General features: G+C 43.1%; 1 protein-coding gene across 1 annotated transcript in view; it reads right to left on the reverse strand.

Moving 5' to 3' along the window:
* LOC127031540 (uncharacterized) overlaps nt 1-18,621 on the reverse strand; it is a 53,166-nt gene extending 34,545 nt beyond the window's left edge. The window contains exons 1-7 of the mRNA XM_050918471.1: nt 18,572-18,621; nt 18,000-18,089; nt 11,449-11,549; nt 10,049-10,235; nt 8,417-8,845; nt 7,255-7,307; nt 5,944-6,083 (exon numbers count right to left, since the gene is read on the reverse strand). Of these exons, the coding sequence (XP_050774428.1) occupies nt 5,944-6,083; nt 7,255-7,307; nt 8,417-8,845; nt 10,049-10,235; nt 11,449-11,549; nt 18,000-18,009 (920 nt within the window). The 5' untranslated portion in view covers nt 18,010-18,089; nt 18,572-18,621. The remainder of the gene's footprint in view (nt 1-5,943; nt 6,084-7,254; nt 7,308-8,416; nt 8,846-10,048; nt 10,236-11,448; nt 11,550-17,999; nt 18,090-18,571) is intronic.
* Between the last annotated feature and the right edge of the window lie 2,302 nt (nt 18,622-20,923).

The following is a 20,923-nucleotide window of genomic DNA, read 5'->3' on the forward strand; positions in this document are numbered from 1 at the left end:
GGAGTTCTTCACCTTGAGAAAAACTGTAACCAGTTTGTCCAAGCTGTTACTGGCTGAGTAATAGGTCCTCCTGAACCAGCCCTTGATAGCAGCAAAGACATAGGCCTGGTCTACACTACACAGTTAGGTTGATGTGAGGCAGCTTACTTCAATTTAATTATGTCAGTGTACACACTGCAGCTTTGCTCCCGCCTGTGTAGGGGCTTGTCTACACTACCGTGCAGGATCGATCTGAGATACGCAACTTCAGCTACGTGAATAGCATAGCTGAAGTCGACGCACTTAGATCTACTTACTGCGATGTCTTCACTCCAATAAGTTGACAGTTGACGTTCTCCCATTGACTCCACTTGCGCTTCTCGTTCTGGTGGAGTACCAGAGTCCACGGGAGAGTGCTCAGCGGTCGATTTATTGCATCTATACAAGACGTGATAAAATAACCCCCCTGGATCGATCACTGCCTACCAATCTGGCGGGTAGTGTAGACAAGCTCTAAGTGCCCTACTACACCAACATAATAACTCCATCTTCAAAAGAGATGTGATTATGTCGGTGTAGTTAGGGTGGCACAGTGTCTGTGTAGACAGCAGGAGCCGTGAAACTGACAAGAAAACTGGGCAGCTAGAGCCCAGCTGCCATCTGCTTTCCTGGAGAGCTGGGCAGCTAGACCCTGCTCCCAGCTGGGAGTCAGGCTAAGAAGCCCAGGCGGCTGGAGAAGCTGGAAGCAGACAGAGGAAGAAGCTGGGGCAGCTGGCAGCTGGACCCTGCTCCTGGGGCAAAGAAGCTCCAGATAGTTTCTCCCTTGCTCCTGACAAGGAATGCGGAGGTGAGAATCCCAGGGAAGCTTCTCACCCCCTCCCAATGGAGAACGGGAAGGTGAGAAGCTCCAGGCAGCTTCCCTCACTCCCAGCGGGGAACAGGAATGCAAGAGGAGGCAACCCACTGGGAGCTCCTGGCAGAGAGCTGCCAGTTGAGCTGAGACACTTGGCGCTCATCTCCCCACACTGCCCCTCTTAGGTCAGTGGAAGTGCTGCTGGTGAGGATACACACCACCAACCCAAGAAGGGTAGTGTGGACATGCACCACTGCAGTAATTACTTCAGTGGTTGTAAGTCAACTTACATTTCTAGTGTAGACATGCCCATAATCCTGCATGTTTGATCATGAAAGTGCAAGCTTCCATATGACCCAGGAGCTGCTAACAGTTCCTTATGGTAGTATGGGGACTATCTTGAATTGTCCCAACCGGATTCAACAAAGTTGTGAATCTGTCTGTGGAAAGGGAGGCCCTGGCTGCCAAAGAATCCAAATATGCCCCTATGACTTGTACTCTCTGTGCAGGGACTAACTTGGACTTCTTTAGGTGTAGCTGGAGACCCAACTCTTGGAAAAGGGAAGAGAGCTGTGTGGGTGGAAGTTAGTATTCCTTTGTAAGATCAGTCCTTGAGTAGCCAGTTGTCAAGATACAAGAAGACCAAAGTTGCTTCTCAATGAAGGTAAGCAGTTACTACCACTAAAATCTTTGAGAACACCTTTGGGGTCAAAGAGAGGCCAAAGGGAAGTACTCTGTATTGAAAAGGATCCTGGCCCCTGGTGCAGCACAGATATGTCCTGTGTGCGGATTTATTGCTATATGAAAATAAGCCTCCTGTAGGTTGATGGCTGAAAACCAATCTCATGTTTCTAGAGGAGGGATTGTAGCTGCCAGAGTCACCATCTGGAACTTCTGAGATGATAGAAATTTGTTCAGTTGTCTTAGATCTAAGGTTGCTCTCCACCCTCCATCCTTCTTTGGCACAAGAAAATACTTTGAGTAAAACTCTTTCCTCCTGTGAGGGGATGGGACCAGTTCTATTGCTTCTAATCAAAAGAGGGAATGTACTTCTTCACTCGGTATACTTTTGTGGGAGGAGTCCCTGAAGAGGGAGGGGGAAGGGGAGATGGGCGAGACCTATAGCAGTAGCTCGATGTTATAACCTCTCTGACTCACTTGTTTGTTGTAATATGCTGCCAAGGCTATTGGAAATTGGAAAGGCAGTCTCCAAAAGTGGGAAGGTGGGCAAAAGGTTGCAGCTTGCAAATTAGAGGTGCGGGAGGAGTAGAGCCCTCAACTGAACTGTCAAAATTGCTGTTTCAGTGATGACGGGGTACTAGCTGAAGGAGGTTGGGAAGCTCTTTTTCACTGAAATCTGTCTTTTTCTTGTGAGTTTGGTAGTTATATGAAAACTAGAGAACTGAGCAGGGCACAATCCCTGGGTAGTCTGAGGCCTGCTAAATCTCCTCTTGTTTGGAGGGGCGTATATACCAAGAGATCTCAACATGGGCCTAGAGTCCTTCAGCATGTGCAAAGACTCATCTGTAATTCCTGAGAAAAGTTTCTGACCATCAAATGGGAGGTCTTCAACAATATTCTGAGCCTCTCAGGAATCCTGAACACTGGAGCCATGATCCCCTGTGCATGACAACTCCTGTGGAGATGGATCTAGCGGCAGTGTCTGTGGCATCCAACAATGGTTGGAGAGAGGTTCTGAGTAATAACTGACGATCCTTAATGATGGCCTGGAAATGTTCTCTATGCTCCTGTGGAAGATGTTCAATAAAGGATGTGAACTTGTAATTCGTGTAGTCATACTTGGCTATGATTGCCTGATAACTTGTGATCCAAAATTGGAGGGTTGCGGATCATTACGCCTTCTGTCCAAAAAGGTTTAACCTTGTCATGGCCCTTGTCCTGAGGAGTAGATCTGAAATAATGCTGTCTACTCTGCTCACTTACAGCATCCACCATCAGGAAATAGGGTTGGGATAGGAATATTAAAATTCTGAATCCCTGGGGGGAAGATAATATTTCTTATCCATCCATTTACAAGTTGATGATTTGGTGGCGGGAGCTTGCTACACAGTCTTTGCTGGATGCAGGAGTGCTTCATTAATGTGTACCACAACCCGAGTGGGTGTTGCCGACAGCAAAATGTCCAGGAGCTTGTAATGTGAGTCTTTAACCTCCTCAAGAGATGTCAGGAGGGTGTCTGCCACCCCCTTCACAAAGTCTTGGAACTGACAAATATCATTGGCTATCGATGGTGTGCAGGCATTAGTGCCTCATCTGGAGATGCATACAAAACAGAGGCTTAAGGAACCTCTCAATCTGCCCTAACTTCCTGTTCCTCAAAGGTCTCCTTACGCTGGTGTTTTGGTGGTGGAGACTATGTGACCCTAGTTTCCTGGTGCAGTGGAGCTGGAGATCTGGCAAATTGTAGCTAATATGCTGCCCAAGGATCCCAGTATGGCCACTGGGGAGGCCGATACCAGAGAGCAGGTGATACCCAAGACTGAGCCCACCATCCCTAATATCAAAGCATTGATTCATTTAGTGATGTGAAGTGGAACCCTACACTGATAAAAGGGCGAATGACTAAACATCTCTTTCATCCTCCTCATTATCCTCCAAAGGCGGGGCCAGAAGAAAAGGGTGGAGAATCCTGTAGTACCAGGAAGCACCAGTAATCCAGAGATTGGGGTCTCAGTACCAAGAGTTGTTTGGTACCCATAAGCAATGGGGACGCCAACTCATCAAACACTTGCAAATCCCTGGAGTAAAGGCATTCCTGTGGTACTGAGTGGGTAAGCACTGATGCAGCAGTTGACTAGGGCAGTATCATTGGTTTGGAGCCCACAGGTGTCAGGGCTGAAGGTATGTGCTTCAATGTTGTCAGTAATAATGTGGAAAGGCACCATTGGTAAGTCTGAAATAGATGGCCCCAATCTGGAGGCAGATGGTAGCGGGGTCCTGCCAGTGCCATGTTTCTCCAAAGTGCTCCACAATCTGGTACTCGAAGAAGTTTTTAGACTCCATGGGACCAAGTCAAGAGGCTGAAGCCTCTGACACTGTAAACCTAGCAGGAGATTGGGACTTCTTGAGAGCTGCTCCTTGTGGTGAGAGACTGAGTGCCTCTTCTTCAGACCCTTCCTTGAGTCTTCTGAGCTCCTCCCCTTTTTAGACAAGACCTTAACCAAAGTCAAAGGAGCACTGGATCTGTCTGGAGATAAATGTATGGGGAGGGAGTCTCCTGAGCTGACTTGGAAGCAGGTCAAAGGGAGCGCTCCATCATCATCAGCTTCAGTTTGATCTCCTAATTCTTCCGAGCTCTAGATTTTAGAAGCAGGCAAAAGTTACACTTCTGGGAAATGTCAGTTCTGGGTGCCAAATTTCAGAAAAGATGTGGACAAATTGGAGAAAGTCCAGAGAAGAGCAACAAAAATGATTAAAAGTCTAGAAAACATGACCTATGAAGGAAGATTGAAAAAATTGGATTTGTTTAGTCTGGAGAAGAGAAGACTGAGAGGGGACATATTAACAGTTTACAAGTACCTAAAAGGCTGTTACAAGGAGGAGGGAGAAAAATTGTTCTCCTTAACCTCTGAGGACAGGACAAGAAGAAATGGGCTTAAATTGCAGAAAGAACAGTTTATGTTGGACATGAGGAAAAACTTCCTAACTATCAGGGTGGTTAAGGACTGGAATAAATTGCCTAGGAAGGTTGTGGAATCTCCATCATGAGAGATTTTTAAAGGTTAGACAAACAGGTGTCAAGGATGGTCTAGATAATACTTAGTCCTGCAATGAGTGCAGGGGACTGGACTAGTTGACCTCCTGAGGTCCCCTTCCAGTTCTATGATTCTATGTCTATGGTGTTGGAATCTCCTAAGCAACAGCTACCCGTACCGTGGCTGTTGCTGATCTTGATAGCCTCCCGATGAGAAAGGTAGTGTTTGAAACCTGGGGAGCCAAGCATGCCCAGTCAGGCCAAATAAGCTCCCCAGAAAAACTGGAGGAGAAAAAAGGAGGAGAGGAAAAATGGAAACCTCTCATAACTATCTAACTACTTCTATACTGGCAACATCTAATACTAATTAGAAACACTAAATAACTACAAAACACACTGAGGCACACATGAGGCAGACACTCTAGAGCTCCTTCTCAGGCCAAGATGGTAGAGAAGGAACTGAGGGTGGTTCACCCGTGCAGCCCTATATACCTTTGGAGCATGGCATGAGGTTGTATAGCATGTACACATAGGATGAACGGACACTGCTAATGGAAAATCTCCTATCAAGGGCAGAAGTGGCACATGCACACCTGAAGTGGAATCCCTATAGGGAAACTACTCAAAGAAGTGTCTGTTTTGAAGGGCAGGAAAGTTCTGTAATTCTAGTGTATCTGAACCTCAGCTAGTCTTAATCTGCTTCAAACACAGCTGCTTGCCTATTGCTAAGGAAGTGGCAATGCCAGCCAAAACATCTTCTCTCCTTCTTCTCCAGTACCACAGTTAAGTGCCTGCACAAGGAACAGTGCCATTTGCTGGTTGCTAGGCAATGGCAGTAGAACATTTTCTTCCCAAAATGGCCAGTCTCTGCTATCAACAAAGTAGACAGTAGCAGTGCTGCCCTCATCAGCTCCTCACATATACAGATGTAAATAACTCACCAGCCACTACCATTGCCACCAGAATCCTCAAGGCAAACCACCTCCCACTACTGTTGCTGTCCTAAGGATCAGCTGATGCTGCCAGGTAAATCTTTCAAAAGGTGCTTGGAGCTTCATGTTGTGGGGAGGAAGTAGGCATGTTGGGTAACTATTCCTGAAGAGTGGAATAGTGAGGTGTTATGGTGAAAAATTTGTGAAAACCCTTTGTTAAAAATTTTGATAGCATATTACTGTGCTCAGAGGTGTAGAATACTAGTAGTCCTGGGGGAAATAAATTACTGAGCAGACACCAGGTGAGGTGGTCAAAGGTGAATGCTGAATGCAATTTATATCATGGGTCCACAATTAATCACCTGGATATTACAATGCATTGATAAATAGTATCATAAGGAATTTATGTAAAACCACTGAATTATTTTTAAACAAACAAATAAATAAATAATAACAACAACTACCTGAATAGTAGAGCATTTGCTTCAGCATGGATAAGGACTGGTCCTTTTGCTGTTCCTGACTCTTTTTTGATGTTTCTACCTGCACAAGGCAGGTTTGCAAATATTGCACCAATAGGGTATCCATTATAACCTGCCCCAAACTAAGAAAAAAAATTAGTAGAACCTAACAGAGCTGTAAGATAACAAGAATGACTAAGAAAAATAAGACACATATCACTGTAGTTTAAATAAAGATAAATATAAATACATGAAATTGCCTCTTTTTTTTTAAGATGCACACAATTTTCATGTTTGAGAAAAGTTTGCAATATACAATAGTTACATCACTTTTACTTCTCAGGGATTTTTCTACTCAAATACTCAGTCACTGCCTACTATCGAGACCAATTATTTCTTACATATATACATCAGTCTGAGAGCCCTATAATGAATGTAATATACACTATTTTGTATATTTAATAAACTGTTTCCCAAATTGTTTTGAGGCAATTTTTCCAATTTACCAGACTAAAATATCTCAACTGCACCAGCAAATAACCTTCTCACCCTCACTATCCAACTCAAAACCACTAACTACTATGTATACCTTTTTCTTGCATCCAGTGACCTCAAAATTCCTCCACCATCATAATATCTTTCCCTTCCTACCTTAATAATATAGTTAGAGCTAGCTTCTTTGCTGGGCCATGGTGAATCATTTGTCTGGATTTCAATGATAAAATGTTATCATTATTGTCACTGTGTTTATAGTTAAGTGATTAGGAGCTAGCCTTCTGAGGGAAAGGAGGCTGGAAGTGAAATCCAGAATATTGGAGGAGGGAGGTGCCAGGAACTGTTTGCTGCAATTACACAAAAAGAAGGTACGTTTATTTAAATGAACTGTACGTGGTATTCTAGAAACTGTAGGTGTTTTAATAAGTACTTTTAAGTTTTCAAAGAGGTGAGAAAGGTACAAGGCTGGATTCTGATTCAGTTATCTTGATGTAAAATGAAGTCTAGTGTAACTAAGATTAGATTCAAATCTCATCACCAAGGCCCAATGATAGGGTATGCTTTATCACTGAGTTACAGAAGTGATTGAGAGTGCAGCCAAAAAGCCCGGGGCTCCTATGGGGTATTGTACCTTATACACTTTACTAAGGGCTAATACTGAAGGCATTATCTACTTATAAGGTAGATACATTAATGCAGCAATGACCAGCCAGGTAACAGTGGCAAAAACTGGAAGTACCAATACTAGTATACTTATTAGCTAATGCACTGGAGAGAGTGAACATTAAAGGAAGTGCATGAAACATTTGCCATACTTACAAAATATCCATTCTGACTGTATAATATGCAACCAACACCTCGATCTGGATCATCTTTTATAAGAGAAAGAGCATTTTATATCACTTTAGTGGTAAGACTTAAATATTATATTGTGTTTTAAAGTGTCACGCTTTAGAATATTGAAACAGAATGTATAAGTAGATTGATCTGTCTAAACTACCACAAATACAGAGCATACACTATATTAATACATTATCTAGATAGCAACATATACACCGTTTTTATGGAAAGGCATTATTATAATCAGATACAAAGAAAAGCATATTTCATCACAACACAACAACTCAATGTAAAGTTTTTCCTTGATTAGTAATCTCAAAATATAAACACAACACAAAACCCTGAAAATGGAACATAAAATGTTTTATGTACACATTAATTGGGTATGGTGAGGACTCCAAATGCAAGGCCATTTACATACATAATTTTACCATAAACAGACAATTTTATACACTTTTCCTGGTAACTACAAATGCAAAAGAAGAACGAGCAAGTATAAGTACTTTACCAAAAAATGTGTCAGTTGATAAATATAGTAACTGATCATTTTCCTCTGACGTTATCACAAGAAAATATTCAGAGGCCAAAATCATGAAAAAAAATATCTAAATATAAACATTCACACATGCACACAATCCAGGGAATCAGAATTATGGATGCTGCATTGTGATGAAATATGTACTTCTTTGTACTTGATACAAAACTTTTGTTTATGTTTATTAGCTAGACATTGTAAGATTTACTTATCATTTCCTTGCTTTTAATTGCTTAGATTTTATAAATGATTTTAGATAAGAACATGGTTGTCACTTAGTAATCGTCACTGTTTTTAAACAAAGCTTTTTGGGTTTGAAATATGATAGTGTGATTCAAAATAACTTGTTTACAATTTCACTTGAACTGATTTGAGTTTAAGTCTATTTTGACTCAAATGTAGTACCGGATATGATTTCAATAAACATATCTACTTATTTAAATGAAAAATATTTATTTAGATCCTGGGTGAGGAAAGCATACCAATTCTTTTGTTATCAACATGAGTTATGAAATATTTGGCTTAGCTCTAGCTAAATTTATTAGGAAAAAATACCTGGTTTTCATATTTGTTTGCTATTTTTTCCTATATTTTCAGTATACTTACCAGATCTTGCTGCTAAAAGATAACAAAGCTGCAATGCATGTGTGTGCATTTTTTCCACATCAATCTTTTCTTTTTCTTCAAATTGTCCATGGGAACAATGTAGTAAACAATCAAGGCAACACAATGCATTCTTCATCTGCTCTGCACATATCCTTATATGGCCTTGCATATTAAGTAATGAACTATTTTTTTCCATGTCTTTAGGAACAGCCTCAGCATAATGGGAACTGCATTCTGTGCACTTGTATATTTTGATTCTAGATGAAATCTTAAATACAGTGTCAGAGTCTGCGATTGGTAGAAAAACACTGCTACTTATATTACTTCTGAGAAACATTTGGTCAACTTGCTTGAGATCTTCCTCAACTGCTGAATCTTCCCCTTTTAGTTCTGGAGACATTGGCCAGTAATAGACTGAAGAAACTGATCCTAAAGATGAACATTTAGACTGATTTACAATACAATTCAACCAGACAGGCTCATTAATGCCTACATTTCTTGATAACAATGGTGGGCCTAATTCTCTGTTGCAGTGCTGCCAGTATGTGCAACACTGTTAGTGCATTCTAATGTCAAAAAACTAATGTAGTTGGCCACAGAGAATATCCCCACCCCAGTACAGAGGGCTCCTTGGATGCTGTAGAATCACTGTAATGGCTACTATCACACCCCTCATGCCTGAGGCCAGTAGAAAGAGCATGGTTGAGAAAAGGAGCCAGAGCCAGGTTAGCCCTACATCCTGCTGTTCTAACTTTTGCTAGGGGCTGGCCTGGTGCTCAGCCAGCCCAGCAGTGGGAGGGCATAAAAGCAAGCTTTGAACCACCATCTTGGGTTGTAGCATGTGGTCTTTCGGGCAGGGGAGGCTCTATGTATTTTGCTGCCCTAAGCACGGCAGTCAGGCGGCTTTCGGCGGCGCGCCTGCGGACGGTCCGCTGGTAACATGGATTCGGCGGCATGCCCGCGGGAGGTTAGCCGATCCCACGCCTTCGGCGTACCCACCGCTGAATTGCCGCGGAAGCCGTGGGACCGGTGGACCTCCTGCAGGCATGCCGCTGAAGGCAGCCTGACTGCTGCCCTCATGGTGACCATCAGGCTGCCCCCTGCAGCTTGCCACCTCAGGCATGCGCTTGCCGCGCTGGTGCCTGGAGCTGCCCCTGCCTTCAGGACAGGGGACCCAAAAACTAAGAGTTATATATTTTTGGACCTGCTTCATAAGTGAATTCTGACACAAGCTCACATTACATGACATGAGAACTACAATTTATGACCCTAGCCTGCAAATTCTTCCCAGGCAAGTAGTTTCACTGATTTCAAAGGGACTACTTACATGAAAAAAGGACTACTTGTGAGAGTCAGGATTTGCAGGACTGAGCTCCATAAGATAACATGATTTTTTCAAACCTGATATTCAGTATGGGCTTAGGGGGAGGGATAGCTCAGTGGTTTGAGCATTGGCCTGCTAAATCCAGGGTTGTGAGTTCATTCCCTAAGTGGGCCATTTGGGGATTGGTCCTGCTTTGAGCAGGGGGTTGGACTAGATGATCTCTTGAGGTCCCTTCCAACTTTGATATTCTAAACCTACTCAAAAAAACCTCCCATTGACTTAAATGGGTGAGTCAGTTTATTATTTACCTTGAATGAGAACTGTAGTACAGGTGGAGCAGGGTTTCCTGGACAAGTACACAGTGCAGTTATTCAAAGAACAGGGAACGTTCAGCATGACATGTTGCACAGCATGTAGGTTTTCTCTGGAGCAGCTCATTGCTACCATTTTGTGTATTTTGTCTGACTCACACACAACAATCCCAGTTTTATTGAACTGAAAGAAAATAATGTGACTTACTATTTGTTTGCAAATTTTATTTTACAAACACCTGTGTTTTAAAAAGCAGCTTCAACATATTACAGATTTGTCTACACTGTATGTAAGTACATTGATTCTTCAGTCCTAATAACCTTTGGGTCTTAATTTGTCTTTCTGCGTAATCAGTCCTATGAATATTTATTTACTTGTTCATTATTAATTCACTATCTTTATATGTGTATGCTGTTTCTGAATGGACACAATCAGTCTCCCTTTGAAGTCACTGATAAAACTCCAGGTGACTTCAAGCAAGCAAGATCAACCATAGTTTTCTAGAACACCCTCAAGTGAAATTTATGAGCAAAAAGGAAGCGTGACTTTGTGAGAGGTATAAATCATTTCAGTCAGCATTACATTAGCTGTAATGGATCCAGTAAGGCAGAGAGACATCAGTGCTACTGATTAGATTGCAAGCTTTTTGGATGAGAAACTATATCCATGTGTAATGGTATGTTTATACAGTGCCCAGCACAATAAGGACCTAATCCTTCTTGGTGGCTTTGGATTCAAATAATAGATAATATTATCTGACAAAGCTTTCTTATGAAGTTAGTGTATAAATTAAGCTCAACCAAATTCACTCTTAAAAGCTAAAATTCTAGTCTTCTCTGTGGAGGCAGTAACTGGAATAATCTACCCGAGGGGGTTTCACATGTTATTCAATTATTTTAAAGAACAGTAGCATACTAGTTAATCTAGCCCATTATGCACAGGAAGGATGGAAAGTGATCAATAACAATAATATTTAACACATACAATGTTTTACATTTTAAAATCACTGTACAGTATGAATTAATCTCCACAGCCCCCCTGGGAAGTAGGCAAGTGAGCATTACTATCCCCATTTAACAGATAGAAAAACTAGAACAGAAGTCTTGTATACACTAGCCTTTTTCCAGAAATCTCCCACCACCATACTACTTACCAGCAAGTATGCTAAGAATTATGGTATATTGATATGATACAGTGACTGTGAATGATCACATCTCAGCTGTTATCTAATCAGGGAACTGAGCTCTTTATGTAACTGTTCATCTGCTTACTAATTGAAAACTAAATGGTATTGATTACTGTTCGCACCTATTAATTGATATTATCAGTGATTTTAAGGGTTCATCCCCTTTTATTGGAAAGAAACACCTCTTTGCAGTGACATCTCATTGCATACCTTTTCAGATGGGCTAACACACATTGGAGAATTCTCCATATGAAGGGCTAGAAACATACACATGTCTTTTTTATTTCCTAAACGTGTGGCAATCTTGTAACCTACATAGTTTCAAAGAAAGAAAAAGACATATTCAATAGACATATTCAAAAAGAGCTCCAATCCATCTTGTTAAAAATCCTGTCAACTGTTGTAATGCAGGTAATTTATAGAGCATCTATCATGAAAAAAACAAACAAACAAAAAACACTTTGGATGAAAACTTGGCACCACTGAAGTAAATGGGGCTAAGATTTAACCCTTGGGCACCTTCTAACTATAAGGACAGTTAAGCTCTGGAACAGGCTTCTGTGATGCTGGCAGACCAGGTGCCAGCTCTTGCCAAGGCCTCTAGACATCACTAAACACTGACAAATGCATAGCTGGAAACCAGTCTGGCTCACCTGTGCATTAGTATTTTTACAACAGATGTTAAGCTTATAAGAATGTGTTTAGTGGAATACTTGTGCAGTAATCTCACTTGTAGTATCTGTATCCCTTGTTATAAGGTAATACGGAAATGTTTGCTTTGTACTATGAAAGTGTTTGCTATGAAACTGACACCCCTCCCACCCCCACACCTCACCCCCACACAGGAAAGAAGAATGATCAAGTGTGAAATACTAGTTTATCATTTCCTCCCCAACAAAATAAGGCCTGTAGGCACCAGACAAACCACTGTGGAACACCAGTGGATGAATCAACTTTGTTGATTGCTTCCCCCACACCCATGAAGTGGATACATGCACAAACCCTTCTCCCATCACAGCTTGAATGCTGGGGGAAGGGAATAAAAGTCCCTGTTAAGGATAAATTGTTATCACTATGCTGCTTGGAATTTGGAGAGGGCAACAATTCTAATAAACAAGGGATTTGCTGAGGCTGGGTTAGTCCTAAAGGACATATTGAGCTTGTGCATGATAGCAGCTACTATTATCTTTTGAAACCTAAGAGAGTAACTCATTTGTGTATGTATGTTTGCCTGCTTTAACCTTAGAGACCAGCATTTCTCAAACTGGGGTCTGCGGACCCCTGGGCAGTCCCCGAGGGTACCCCAGGAGGTCGACAGGCCCCGCTGATCAACTCCTTCCCCTCCCTCCCTCAATTCCTCCCCCTCCCTTCCAGCACCTCCTGCATGCTAAAAGTCTAACAGTGCAGCTGGGCTAAGGCAGGCTTCCTACCTGTCCTGGCCTCACACTGCTCCTGAAAGCAGCCATCATGTCCCTGAGGTGGAAGAGGAGAAGAGGGGGGGGTCTCTGTGGACTGCCCCCACCACAAGCACCGACTCTGCAGCTCCCATTGGCCAGGAACTATGGCCAAAGGGAACTGCGGAGGCAGCGCCTGCGGGCAGGGTCAGCACGAGGAGACCCCCTTGGCTCCCCGCCTAGAAACTGCTGCCAGACAGATGTGCAGGTCGGTTGCTGTTGGGGCCACTCGAGGTAAGCGCTGCCTGGCCAGAGTCTGCACCCTGTACCCACTCCCATACCCAAACTCCCTCCCAGATCCTGCACCCCCTCCCACACCCAAACTCCCTCCCAGAGCCCACATACCCCTGCACCCAAACTCCCTCTCAGAGCCCAGAGCCCTCACCCCTCCCATACCCAAACTCCCTCTCAGAGCCCACACCCAAACTCCCTCTCAGAGCCTAGAGCCCTCACCCCCTCCCACACCCAAACTCCCTTCCAGAGCCCACACATCCCCCACACCCAAACTCCATCTCAGAGCCCAGAGCCCTCACCCTCTCCTGCACCCAAACTCCCTCCCAAAGCCTGCACCTCACATCTCCTCTATGACGTTATCTAATGTGATGGGGCAAGGCCAGATGGCTACAGTAAAGTACTGAGAAACAGGTATGTTAGCCCCAGGCTAAACAAATCCCTGGTAACCAACCCCGCTGGATGCCAATAGGACCCTGGTAACCAAATGGCAGTTGCTCCAGGTTAGTCAAGGCACCTGGGGCCAATTAAGATCTTTCTAGAAGGCAGTAGAGATAGCTACTTTAATTAGAACACCTGCAGCCAATCAAGGCAGGCTAATCAGGGCACCTGGGTTTAAAAAGGAGCTCACTCCAGTCAGGCAGGGTTGAACCAGAGGAGAAGGAGTGTGTGAGGAGCTGGGAGCAAGAAGCTGAGAGTGAGAGAGTGTACTGCTGGAGGATTGAGGAGGACAAGTGTTATCAGACACCAGGAGGAAGGTCCTGTGGTGAGGATAAAGAAGGTGTTTGGAGGAGGCCATGGGGAAGTAGCCCAGCGAGTTGTAGCTGTCATGCAGCTGGTACAGGAGGCACTATAGACAGCTGTGATCCACAGGGCCCTGGGCTGGACCCCGGAGTAGAGGGTGGGCCCGGGTTCCCCCAAACCTCCCAACTCCTGATCAGACACAGGAGGAGCTGACCCAGACTGTGGGCCCCACAAGAGGGGAAGATCACTGAGGTGAACAAATCCGCCAATAAGCGCAGGACGCACTAAGGTAGAGGAGGAACTTTGTCACACTGATTAAAATATGACCATGTAGATCACTGTTGCTACCACTTTTATATAATTGCAACAAATATTGTACAAAGGTTGTCAAGCAAGTTGTCTATGGAAAGGTTATGATTTGCTGAATATGATTATGCTATTCATATGCATGTATCATTTTTTGTATTTAAAGTTACAAGTATTAGCTCTCTACCTGGATTTCAAATATGTTTGCTCTGGGGCTACGCCCACAAGGTATTTACCCTGCACATCTTGAAGGGATTATTCAAGTTAAGTGGCCCATCAAAAGAACACTTAGCTTACAATGGAAGGCGCCTATTTACTCTTAATAGAATTTCCTGCTATGACTAAGTGAAATCATGCATGGACATGTGTCTTGCTCATGTGACTCCAAATTCCATCTTTTACCTGTAATTTTCCACTATTTTGAGAACAGCTGTTCCACTGTCCTAAGGGCTTTGTTTGAAACAATGGATTTCTCTCCACATGGCAGAAGCTATAAAAGGTACTGGAAACATCTCATTTTTGCCTCTTTCCTGCTCAAACCTCTGGACAATGGACTTGTACTAATGGGAGCATTCTAACCAAGGACTGAGGCCCTTCCAATGATTTGGAAGCAACCAGAGACTTAACAAATCCACAGTTTATTCCATCATTGCTACAAGCCTGAACCAAGGACTTCCCAATTGCTGTATGTATTTGATTCCTTTAACCAATGTTAACTCTCACTTTTTCTTTCTTTCTTTCCATAAATAAAACTTTAGATTTTAGATACTAAAGGACTGGCAACAGCATGATTATTGTGTAATATCTGAGTGATATAGTGACCTGGGTGTGTGGCTGGTCCTTTGGGATCAGAATAACACTTTGTTTGATGAAACTGGTTTTAAAGAACCACTCATCTTTAGGTCTAGTGTCTGGGTGTTGAATCCAGGACTGGAATGCGTAAGGAAACTGCTTTTCTGACTTCTTGTTAGCCAGTGTGGTGAAACAGTTTACTTGTGTTGCTGGTTTGACATATCTTATGGGAGAATAACCACCAATTTTGGGATGTATCTGCCCTATTTCTCAGCAGTTTGTCCTGAATTTGGTATTCTCAGCTGTGATCTACGAAGACACGCTGACATCCTCCCATACCCAAACGCCCACCCAGATTCCGCCCCCCTGCACCCAAGCTCCCTCCCAGAGCCCACACCTCTTCCTGCATCCCAACCTCCTGCCTCTCCCAGCCTGATGAAAGTGAGTGGGAGTGGGGGAGAGCCAGCGATGGAGGGAGGGGGTATGGAGTGAGCATGGGATGGGGCCTTGGAGAAGGGGGCAGGGCAAGGGCTGACTGGGGAAAGGGCTTGGGAGTCCCCAGAAATGTGTTCATCAACATAGCGGTCCTCAGGTTGCTAAAGTTTGAGAACTGCTGTTGTAGATAACTGTCTCATTTATTTTCGTAGTTAATACATCTTCAGTTAGTTTATTACAGGATTAGCTACAAGCCTTGTGTTTGGTGAGAGATCTAGGTGCAACTGACCTGGGATAAGTGACTGGTCCATTGGAATTGACAGTAACCTGAATTTTGTTGTGCTTTCTGGTATATGGGACCATCTATCACAAAAGTCAGGCTTGCCTGGGTGGAAAGATAGACCAGAGTGCCCAAGGGGACTGTCTGTGACTCCATGTTATCATAGAACCACAGAGTTAGAAGGGACCACAAGGGTCATCTAGTCCAGTGGCGCTCAACCTTTCCAAACTACTGTACCCCTTTCAGGAGTCTGATTTGTCATACATACCCGCAAGTTATACTTCACTTAAAAACTACTTCCCTTACAAAATCAAACATAAAAATACAAAAGTGTCACAGCTCACTATTACTGAAAAATTGCTTACTTTCTTATTTTTACCATATAATTATAAAATTAATTTGAATTTAAATATTGTACTTACATTTTAATGTATAGTATATAGAGCACTATAAACAAATCATTGTCTGTATGAAATGTTACTTTGTGCTGACTTCGCTAGTCCTTTTCATGTAGCCTGTTGTAAAACTAGACAAATATCTAGATGAGCTGATGTGCCCTCTGGAAGACCTCTGCATACCCTAGGGGTACATGTATCCTTAGTTGAGAACCACTGATCTAGTCTAACCACGTTAGGGCTATTATAGTGCTTGTGGAGTTCACACTTGTTACTTGGTTTGTGCAGTATAGAACATACAACCAATCTGAGGATTGTAGCCCTGGTTCTTGACAGTCTGCCCTGGGGTTGGCGCCCATGTTCATGAGCCACTCCGGGTAGCCTGACAATTTCTAAGGCAGGTTCTGTAATCCACCACTAGAGGTTTTTTAGGCCTTGGCTACACTGGGGCTTTACAACGCTGCAACTTTCTTGCTCGGGGTGTGAAAAAACACCCCCCTGAGCGCAGCAAGTTACAGCGCTGTGAAGTGCCAGTGTAAACAGTGCCCCAGCGCTGGGAGCGCGTCTCCTAGCACTGTAAGCTAATCCCCTCAGGGAAGTGGAGTACCTGCAGCGCTGGGAGAGCTCTCTCCCAGCTCTGGAATCGTGACCACACTCGCACTTCAAAGCACTGCTGTGGGAGCGCTCCCGCGGCAGTGCTGTAGAGCTGCAAGTGTAGCCAAACCCTAAGAATAGGTTGGACAAACTCCTTTCAGGGATGGTCTAGGTTTATTTGGTTCTGCCTCAGCACAGGGAGCGGGACTTGCTGACTCTTCCAGGTTTTTTGTTTTGTTCTGGAGTTTTTTGGTTTTACACAGCTGTATGCAAAAAACAAATGGACAGCAAAAACAAAGCCCCTAGCTTTCTTCACTACTCATCAACCAGCCTACACATTGGATGAGGCAGGGGTCTTACAGAAAAAAATACTGGGCCAGATCCTCAACTGATGTTAATTGGCATAGCTCCTTTGCCTTCAAGGATCTGTCCCAGGATATCATTGCATATGTTAGGACTGAATCATACATCATATGCACAAAAGGAAAGAGTTAAGGTCATGACAACCTCAGCTTTGGTATTTGCTGAATTCTGAGTACTTCACATTACACTCTTTATATTATTTGTAACAATTTTTCTATGGAATTTCTTATATTTACTAAAACATCAATAAATCCATTATGTGGAACAATTTGCTAGACATAGAATGCTCTGTTCTGCACAAGACTGATACTCACTCCACTGCCTCAGTTTTACCCATTTAACTTTATAGACCAGAATGTAGTTACACTGGATAAGACCAGTAGTAATGGAGCAGGGAATCAGGTTCAAGATGTGCAGCCTTGCCTCTGTTGATGCCCAGTCACAACACAGTTGAAGTCTTTCAGATGACTTCAACAAATGTTGGATTGGGCCTTAAGTAAGTGAAATTCTGAGTACTACGATACACACGCCAGATATAATAAAGGATTTTAGAAAAATAATTATTAGTGATTTAATGTTCACACTGGAGCAAGTGGTTGAAAATTATTTTCTACTCCATCCACTTTTTCCTTTAAATTACACTGGAAATTGTTTCTTATAAATATTCCACATCTTTCATCAAACTTATCAGTGGTACTTACCACTTTGTTCGTTAACTGCATAGTTTCCAGGCCTGGTGGACTATCTTTTGTTTACCATATCTTACCTATTGTAAGACCCCCATATTGTATCCATTGCTTTATAAAAAGTAAGGCACCAGTCTCCTACTAAGAACCATATAGGCCTGTGACCTGGGTCCCTTCCCATGATGTTGTACATCCCTACTATTATTTCCTCTACAGCCACCATCCACAAGTGGGCAGAAGGAAGTTGTTGTGATCCTGAGCTATGATTGGAGCCCCTAAATGCTACCACAATACAGACAAGCAATAAATAAATAGTAATAGATCTGGGCTGCCACAAATTTCCTGCATGTCCATAAGCAGCTTGGATCTACACAACAGATCTACCAGGAAGAGCCCAATTGTCAAATGTGTAAATATTTTTAACTGGGTACCAGTTTCTTCTATTAGTCATCTCAAAATGTAAGACAAAAGAAATACAAACCCCGTTCCATGTCTAACTGTAAAGAGTCCTTTCCTTCGGAAAATATTTAAGAATGTCTTCTTTCCTTTTGCTTTCTTTCATCTGATATCACTGTGGTAAAGAGATTATATCATTACATCGATAATCAAAATCATACATTGTGCTTGCAAATGTGTTTTAAAAGCATATAATAAACCCTTTTCCTCCATATGAATGAAAGGTACATGAACAAGAAATTTTGATATGTAATATCACAGCCTCATACTTTTTGCCAGCAAAGTAAATCTTCATAAAAATAAGAAAAGTGAACCCTTCTCTGTAATTGGATTAATTCAAACATACTATCTAGTTATTTGGAGGAGAACAATAACATTAATATTTCAACTTCTCACAGAGTACTAGAGACACATTCAGTAAATATTCCACCATCATTTTGGTGTGTCCTTTCCATTTTCTTCTGTTAAGTTCAATTTCTACTTTTCTTTTAAGGAATTGTTCACTATTGGTGACTGAAAGAACCTTTACTTTGTGTATTCTAAACACTTAAATAACAAGCCATTTAATATCACAGAGTAAATTTATGCTTTTCTTACCTGTTTCTCTATTACCAAGAGCATTTGCTTCACAGAGATTTAAAAGACTTTTAAAGAGCAGAAGTGAAACTAAAAAGCTACTTTCAGTTCATTTGTCTGTCGTGATCATAAGCTATTTCCTGTTGATGTTGTAATAGCTCAGTCTGGTTCATATTGCTGTGTGTACTATTTAAAATTCACAGTGTTTATTAAACAAGATTAATTCTCTGAAATAATGGAAATTGACCAGACTAGTGCAGGGTATGAAGATAAGCTCCAAAAATGCCCTTTGAAATGAGGGTGCTTTATTTTGTACTTTTCCCATCTCTAGCAAAAAAATTATGTCCCCGCTTTAAAATGTTAATTTGCAAGTGAATAGCACCTTGCTTCTGATTATGGAGTGATGTACTGGAGAGCAGGGGCAGCGAGTTGTACGGGCCCATGGTGCCCAGGCTTCAGCAAATTCAGGAGGACCCAGCTCCCCCAATGTTCAGAGCCAGGTCTCTCCCTCTGCCCTGCCTGTCCCTCTCCCTGCCCGCCTCCCTGGGGCATCCCTGCCTGCAGTGGGCGACTGCCCCCTGAAGCTTCTTGCTGCGCTGCCATGCCGGCCGCTGTCACAGCAGCTACAAGGAAGCGTTGCAGGGAGCAGGCTGAGGCAGCGGCTGCTGTGCCTGCAGAGGAAGGTGGGGAGGAGGTGCATGGCAGCCTTCCCCTTCTCCTTCCCCTTCTCCCCCCCCCCTGCAAGCAGGCAATTCCTGACTGGACCTCCTCAGCTGCAGCTGGGGGGGGGCCCTTGGGTGAGTGTCGTGCCAGGGGGCCAGAGGGGGCCCCCCTCCCCTGGAGCTCGCTGCTGCCAGGGGGAGAGGGCTGGGGGGAGGCCTCACTGGCCCCCAGCCCCAGGGCAGCCTGCCTGCTACACCCCAAACTCCTCATCCCAGGCCTACCCCCATGCCCTGCACTCCCTCCCGCACCCCAACTCTCTGTCCCAGCCCAGAGACCATACCCAGCACCCACTCCTTCCCAGAGCCCACACCCAAACTCTCTCCCAGATCCTGCACCCCAAACTCCCTCCTGCACTCAAACTCCCTCTCAGAGCCCACATCTCTCCTGCACCCCAACCCCCTGCCCCAGCCCAGAACCCACACACAGCACCCAACCCCCCCCCGAGCCCGCATCCCTCCTGCACCCAAACTCGCCCCCAGAGCCTGCACCCCCTCCTGCACCCAAACTCCCTCCCAGAGCCTTACGCAGGTGTGGGGAGGGACTTGGACTCATTCTGAGCACCACCAAAAATTATACAAACCTGCCACCCCTGCTGGAGCGGGCTTTTAAGGCTGATGGGAGCCCTCTGTTAAAATCCCACCATCAAATTGAAGAGATAATTGGGATGTTTTTCTTGACTGCCTCTGAACTTCAGTCCCCATCTGACTACTGAGAAATCCTCTCCAACAAAAAATGTGTTATCCATTAAAATTATATCTGAAGAGCATTGCCTAAGGAAAACACCAACTTGCACCAGGTGAAAATGTGTGGTATTATTCATTAAAGGTCTGCACTACCTTCATCATAAGGATAGGTACATTAGTCCTTTAAAACTGTAGCAGGAAGTTGCCAAGAGGAAGAATGAAAAAAGAAGTTCTACACTGAAGCAAAGACAAGGTAGCTTTAGGAATAATACTGTTTTTCCTATTCTAATTAACTTCCTTGTTCAGTGTTAGAACACAGTGACTCAGGTTATTCTTTTTCATTATGAAAACATATCATAAGTTGCCTTATTTTGAACCAGCAATAGAATCAAGCAAAAAACTAGGAAAATATTTTGAAAAACCAATTCAAATTTGTTTGTGAAAAATGTTTATTGAAATTTCAAACTTTTGAAAAATGTTAACAAGCCCTAACCAGCATAAGGAAAAAGAAAAGTCAATACCAAAGTTCAGCCTTCAATAAAATGTTCATTTTGATAAACCCATGGAATTACTTGCGTGGATGGCATATGTTACCTGAGTCAGACCTGCCATAAAGCTTAAGATAGAGCATAGCAAAGTGCAGTTCAGTTCATTAATTCATGTAACTGGTAGTGCAGACAATATATATGTAATTTGCCTTCACTCAGAAAAGAGATTAAGAATAATTACATTCTTTAAAAGTCTGATAAACATTCCATTCCACATATGTAATATATGAATGGAATTGCTTTTACCAAAGAGGTGCCAAGGCTCAGAGAAGGCATGAAAGCCTGTTTTAAGGACCTTATATATATAAACAGAGCGTTGTGACTGTGGTATCTATAAGAAAGAATGTCTAAGAGATCAATTGAATTTTAAAAAGGAACTTTCTCTACAATATATTGTTAATGTCTGAGCTGACAAGTGG

Source organism: Gopherus flavomarginatus, chromosome 1 (assembly GCF_025201925.1).
Source record: "Gopherus flavomarginatus isolate rGopFla2 chromosome 1, rGopFla2.mat.asm, whole genome shotgun sequence".
NCBI classification, from domain to species: domain Eukaryota; kingdom Metazoa; phylum Chordata; order Testudines; family Testudinidae; genus Gopherus; species Gopherus flavomarginatus.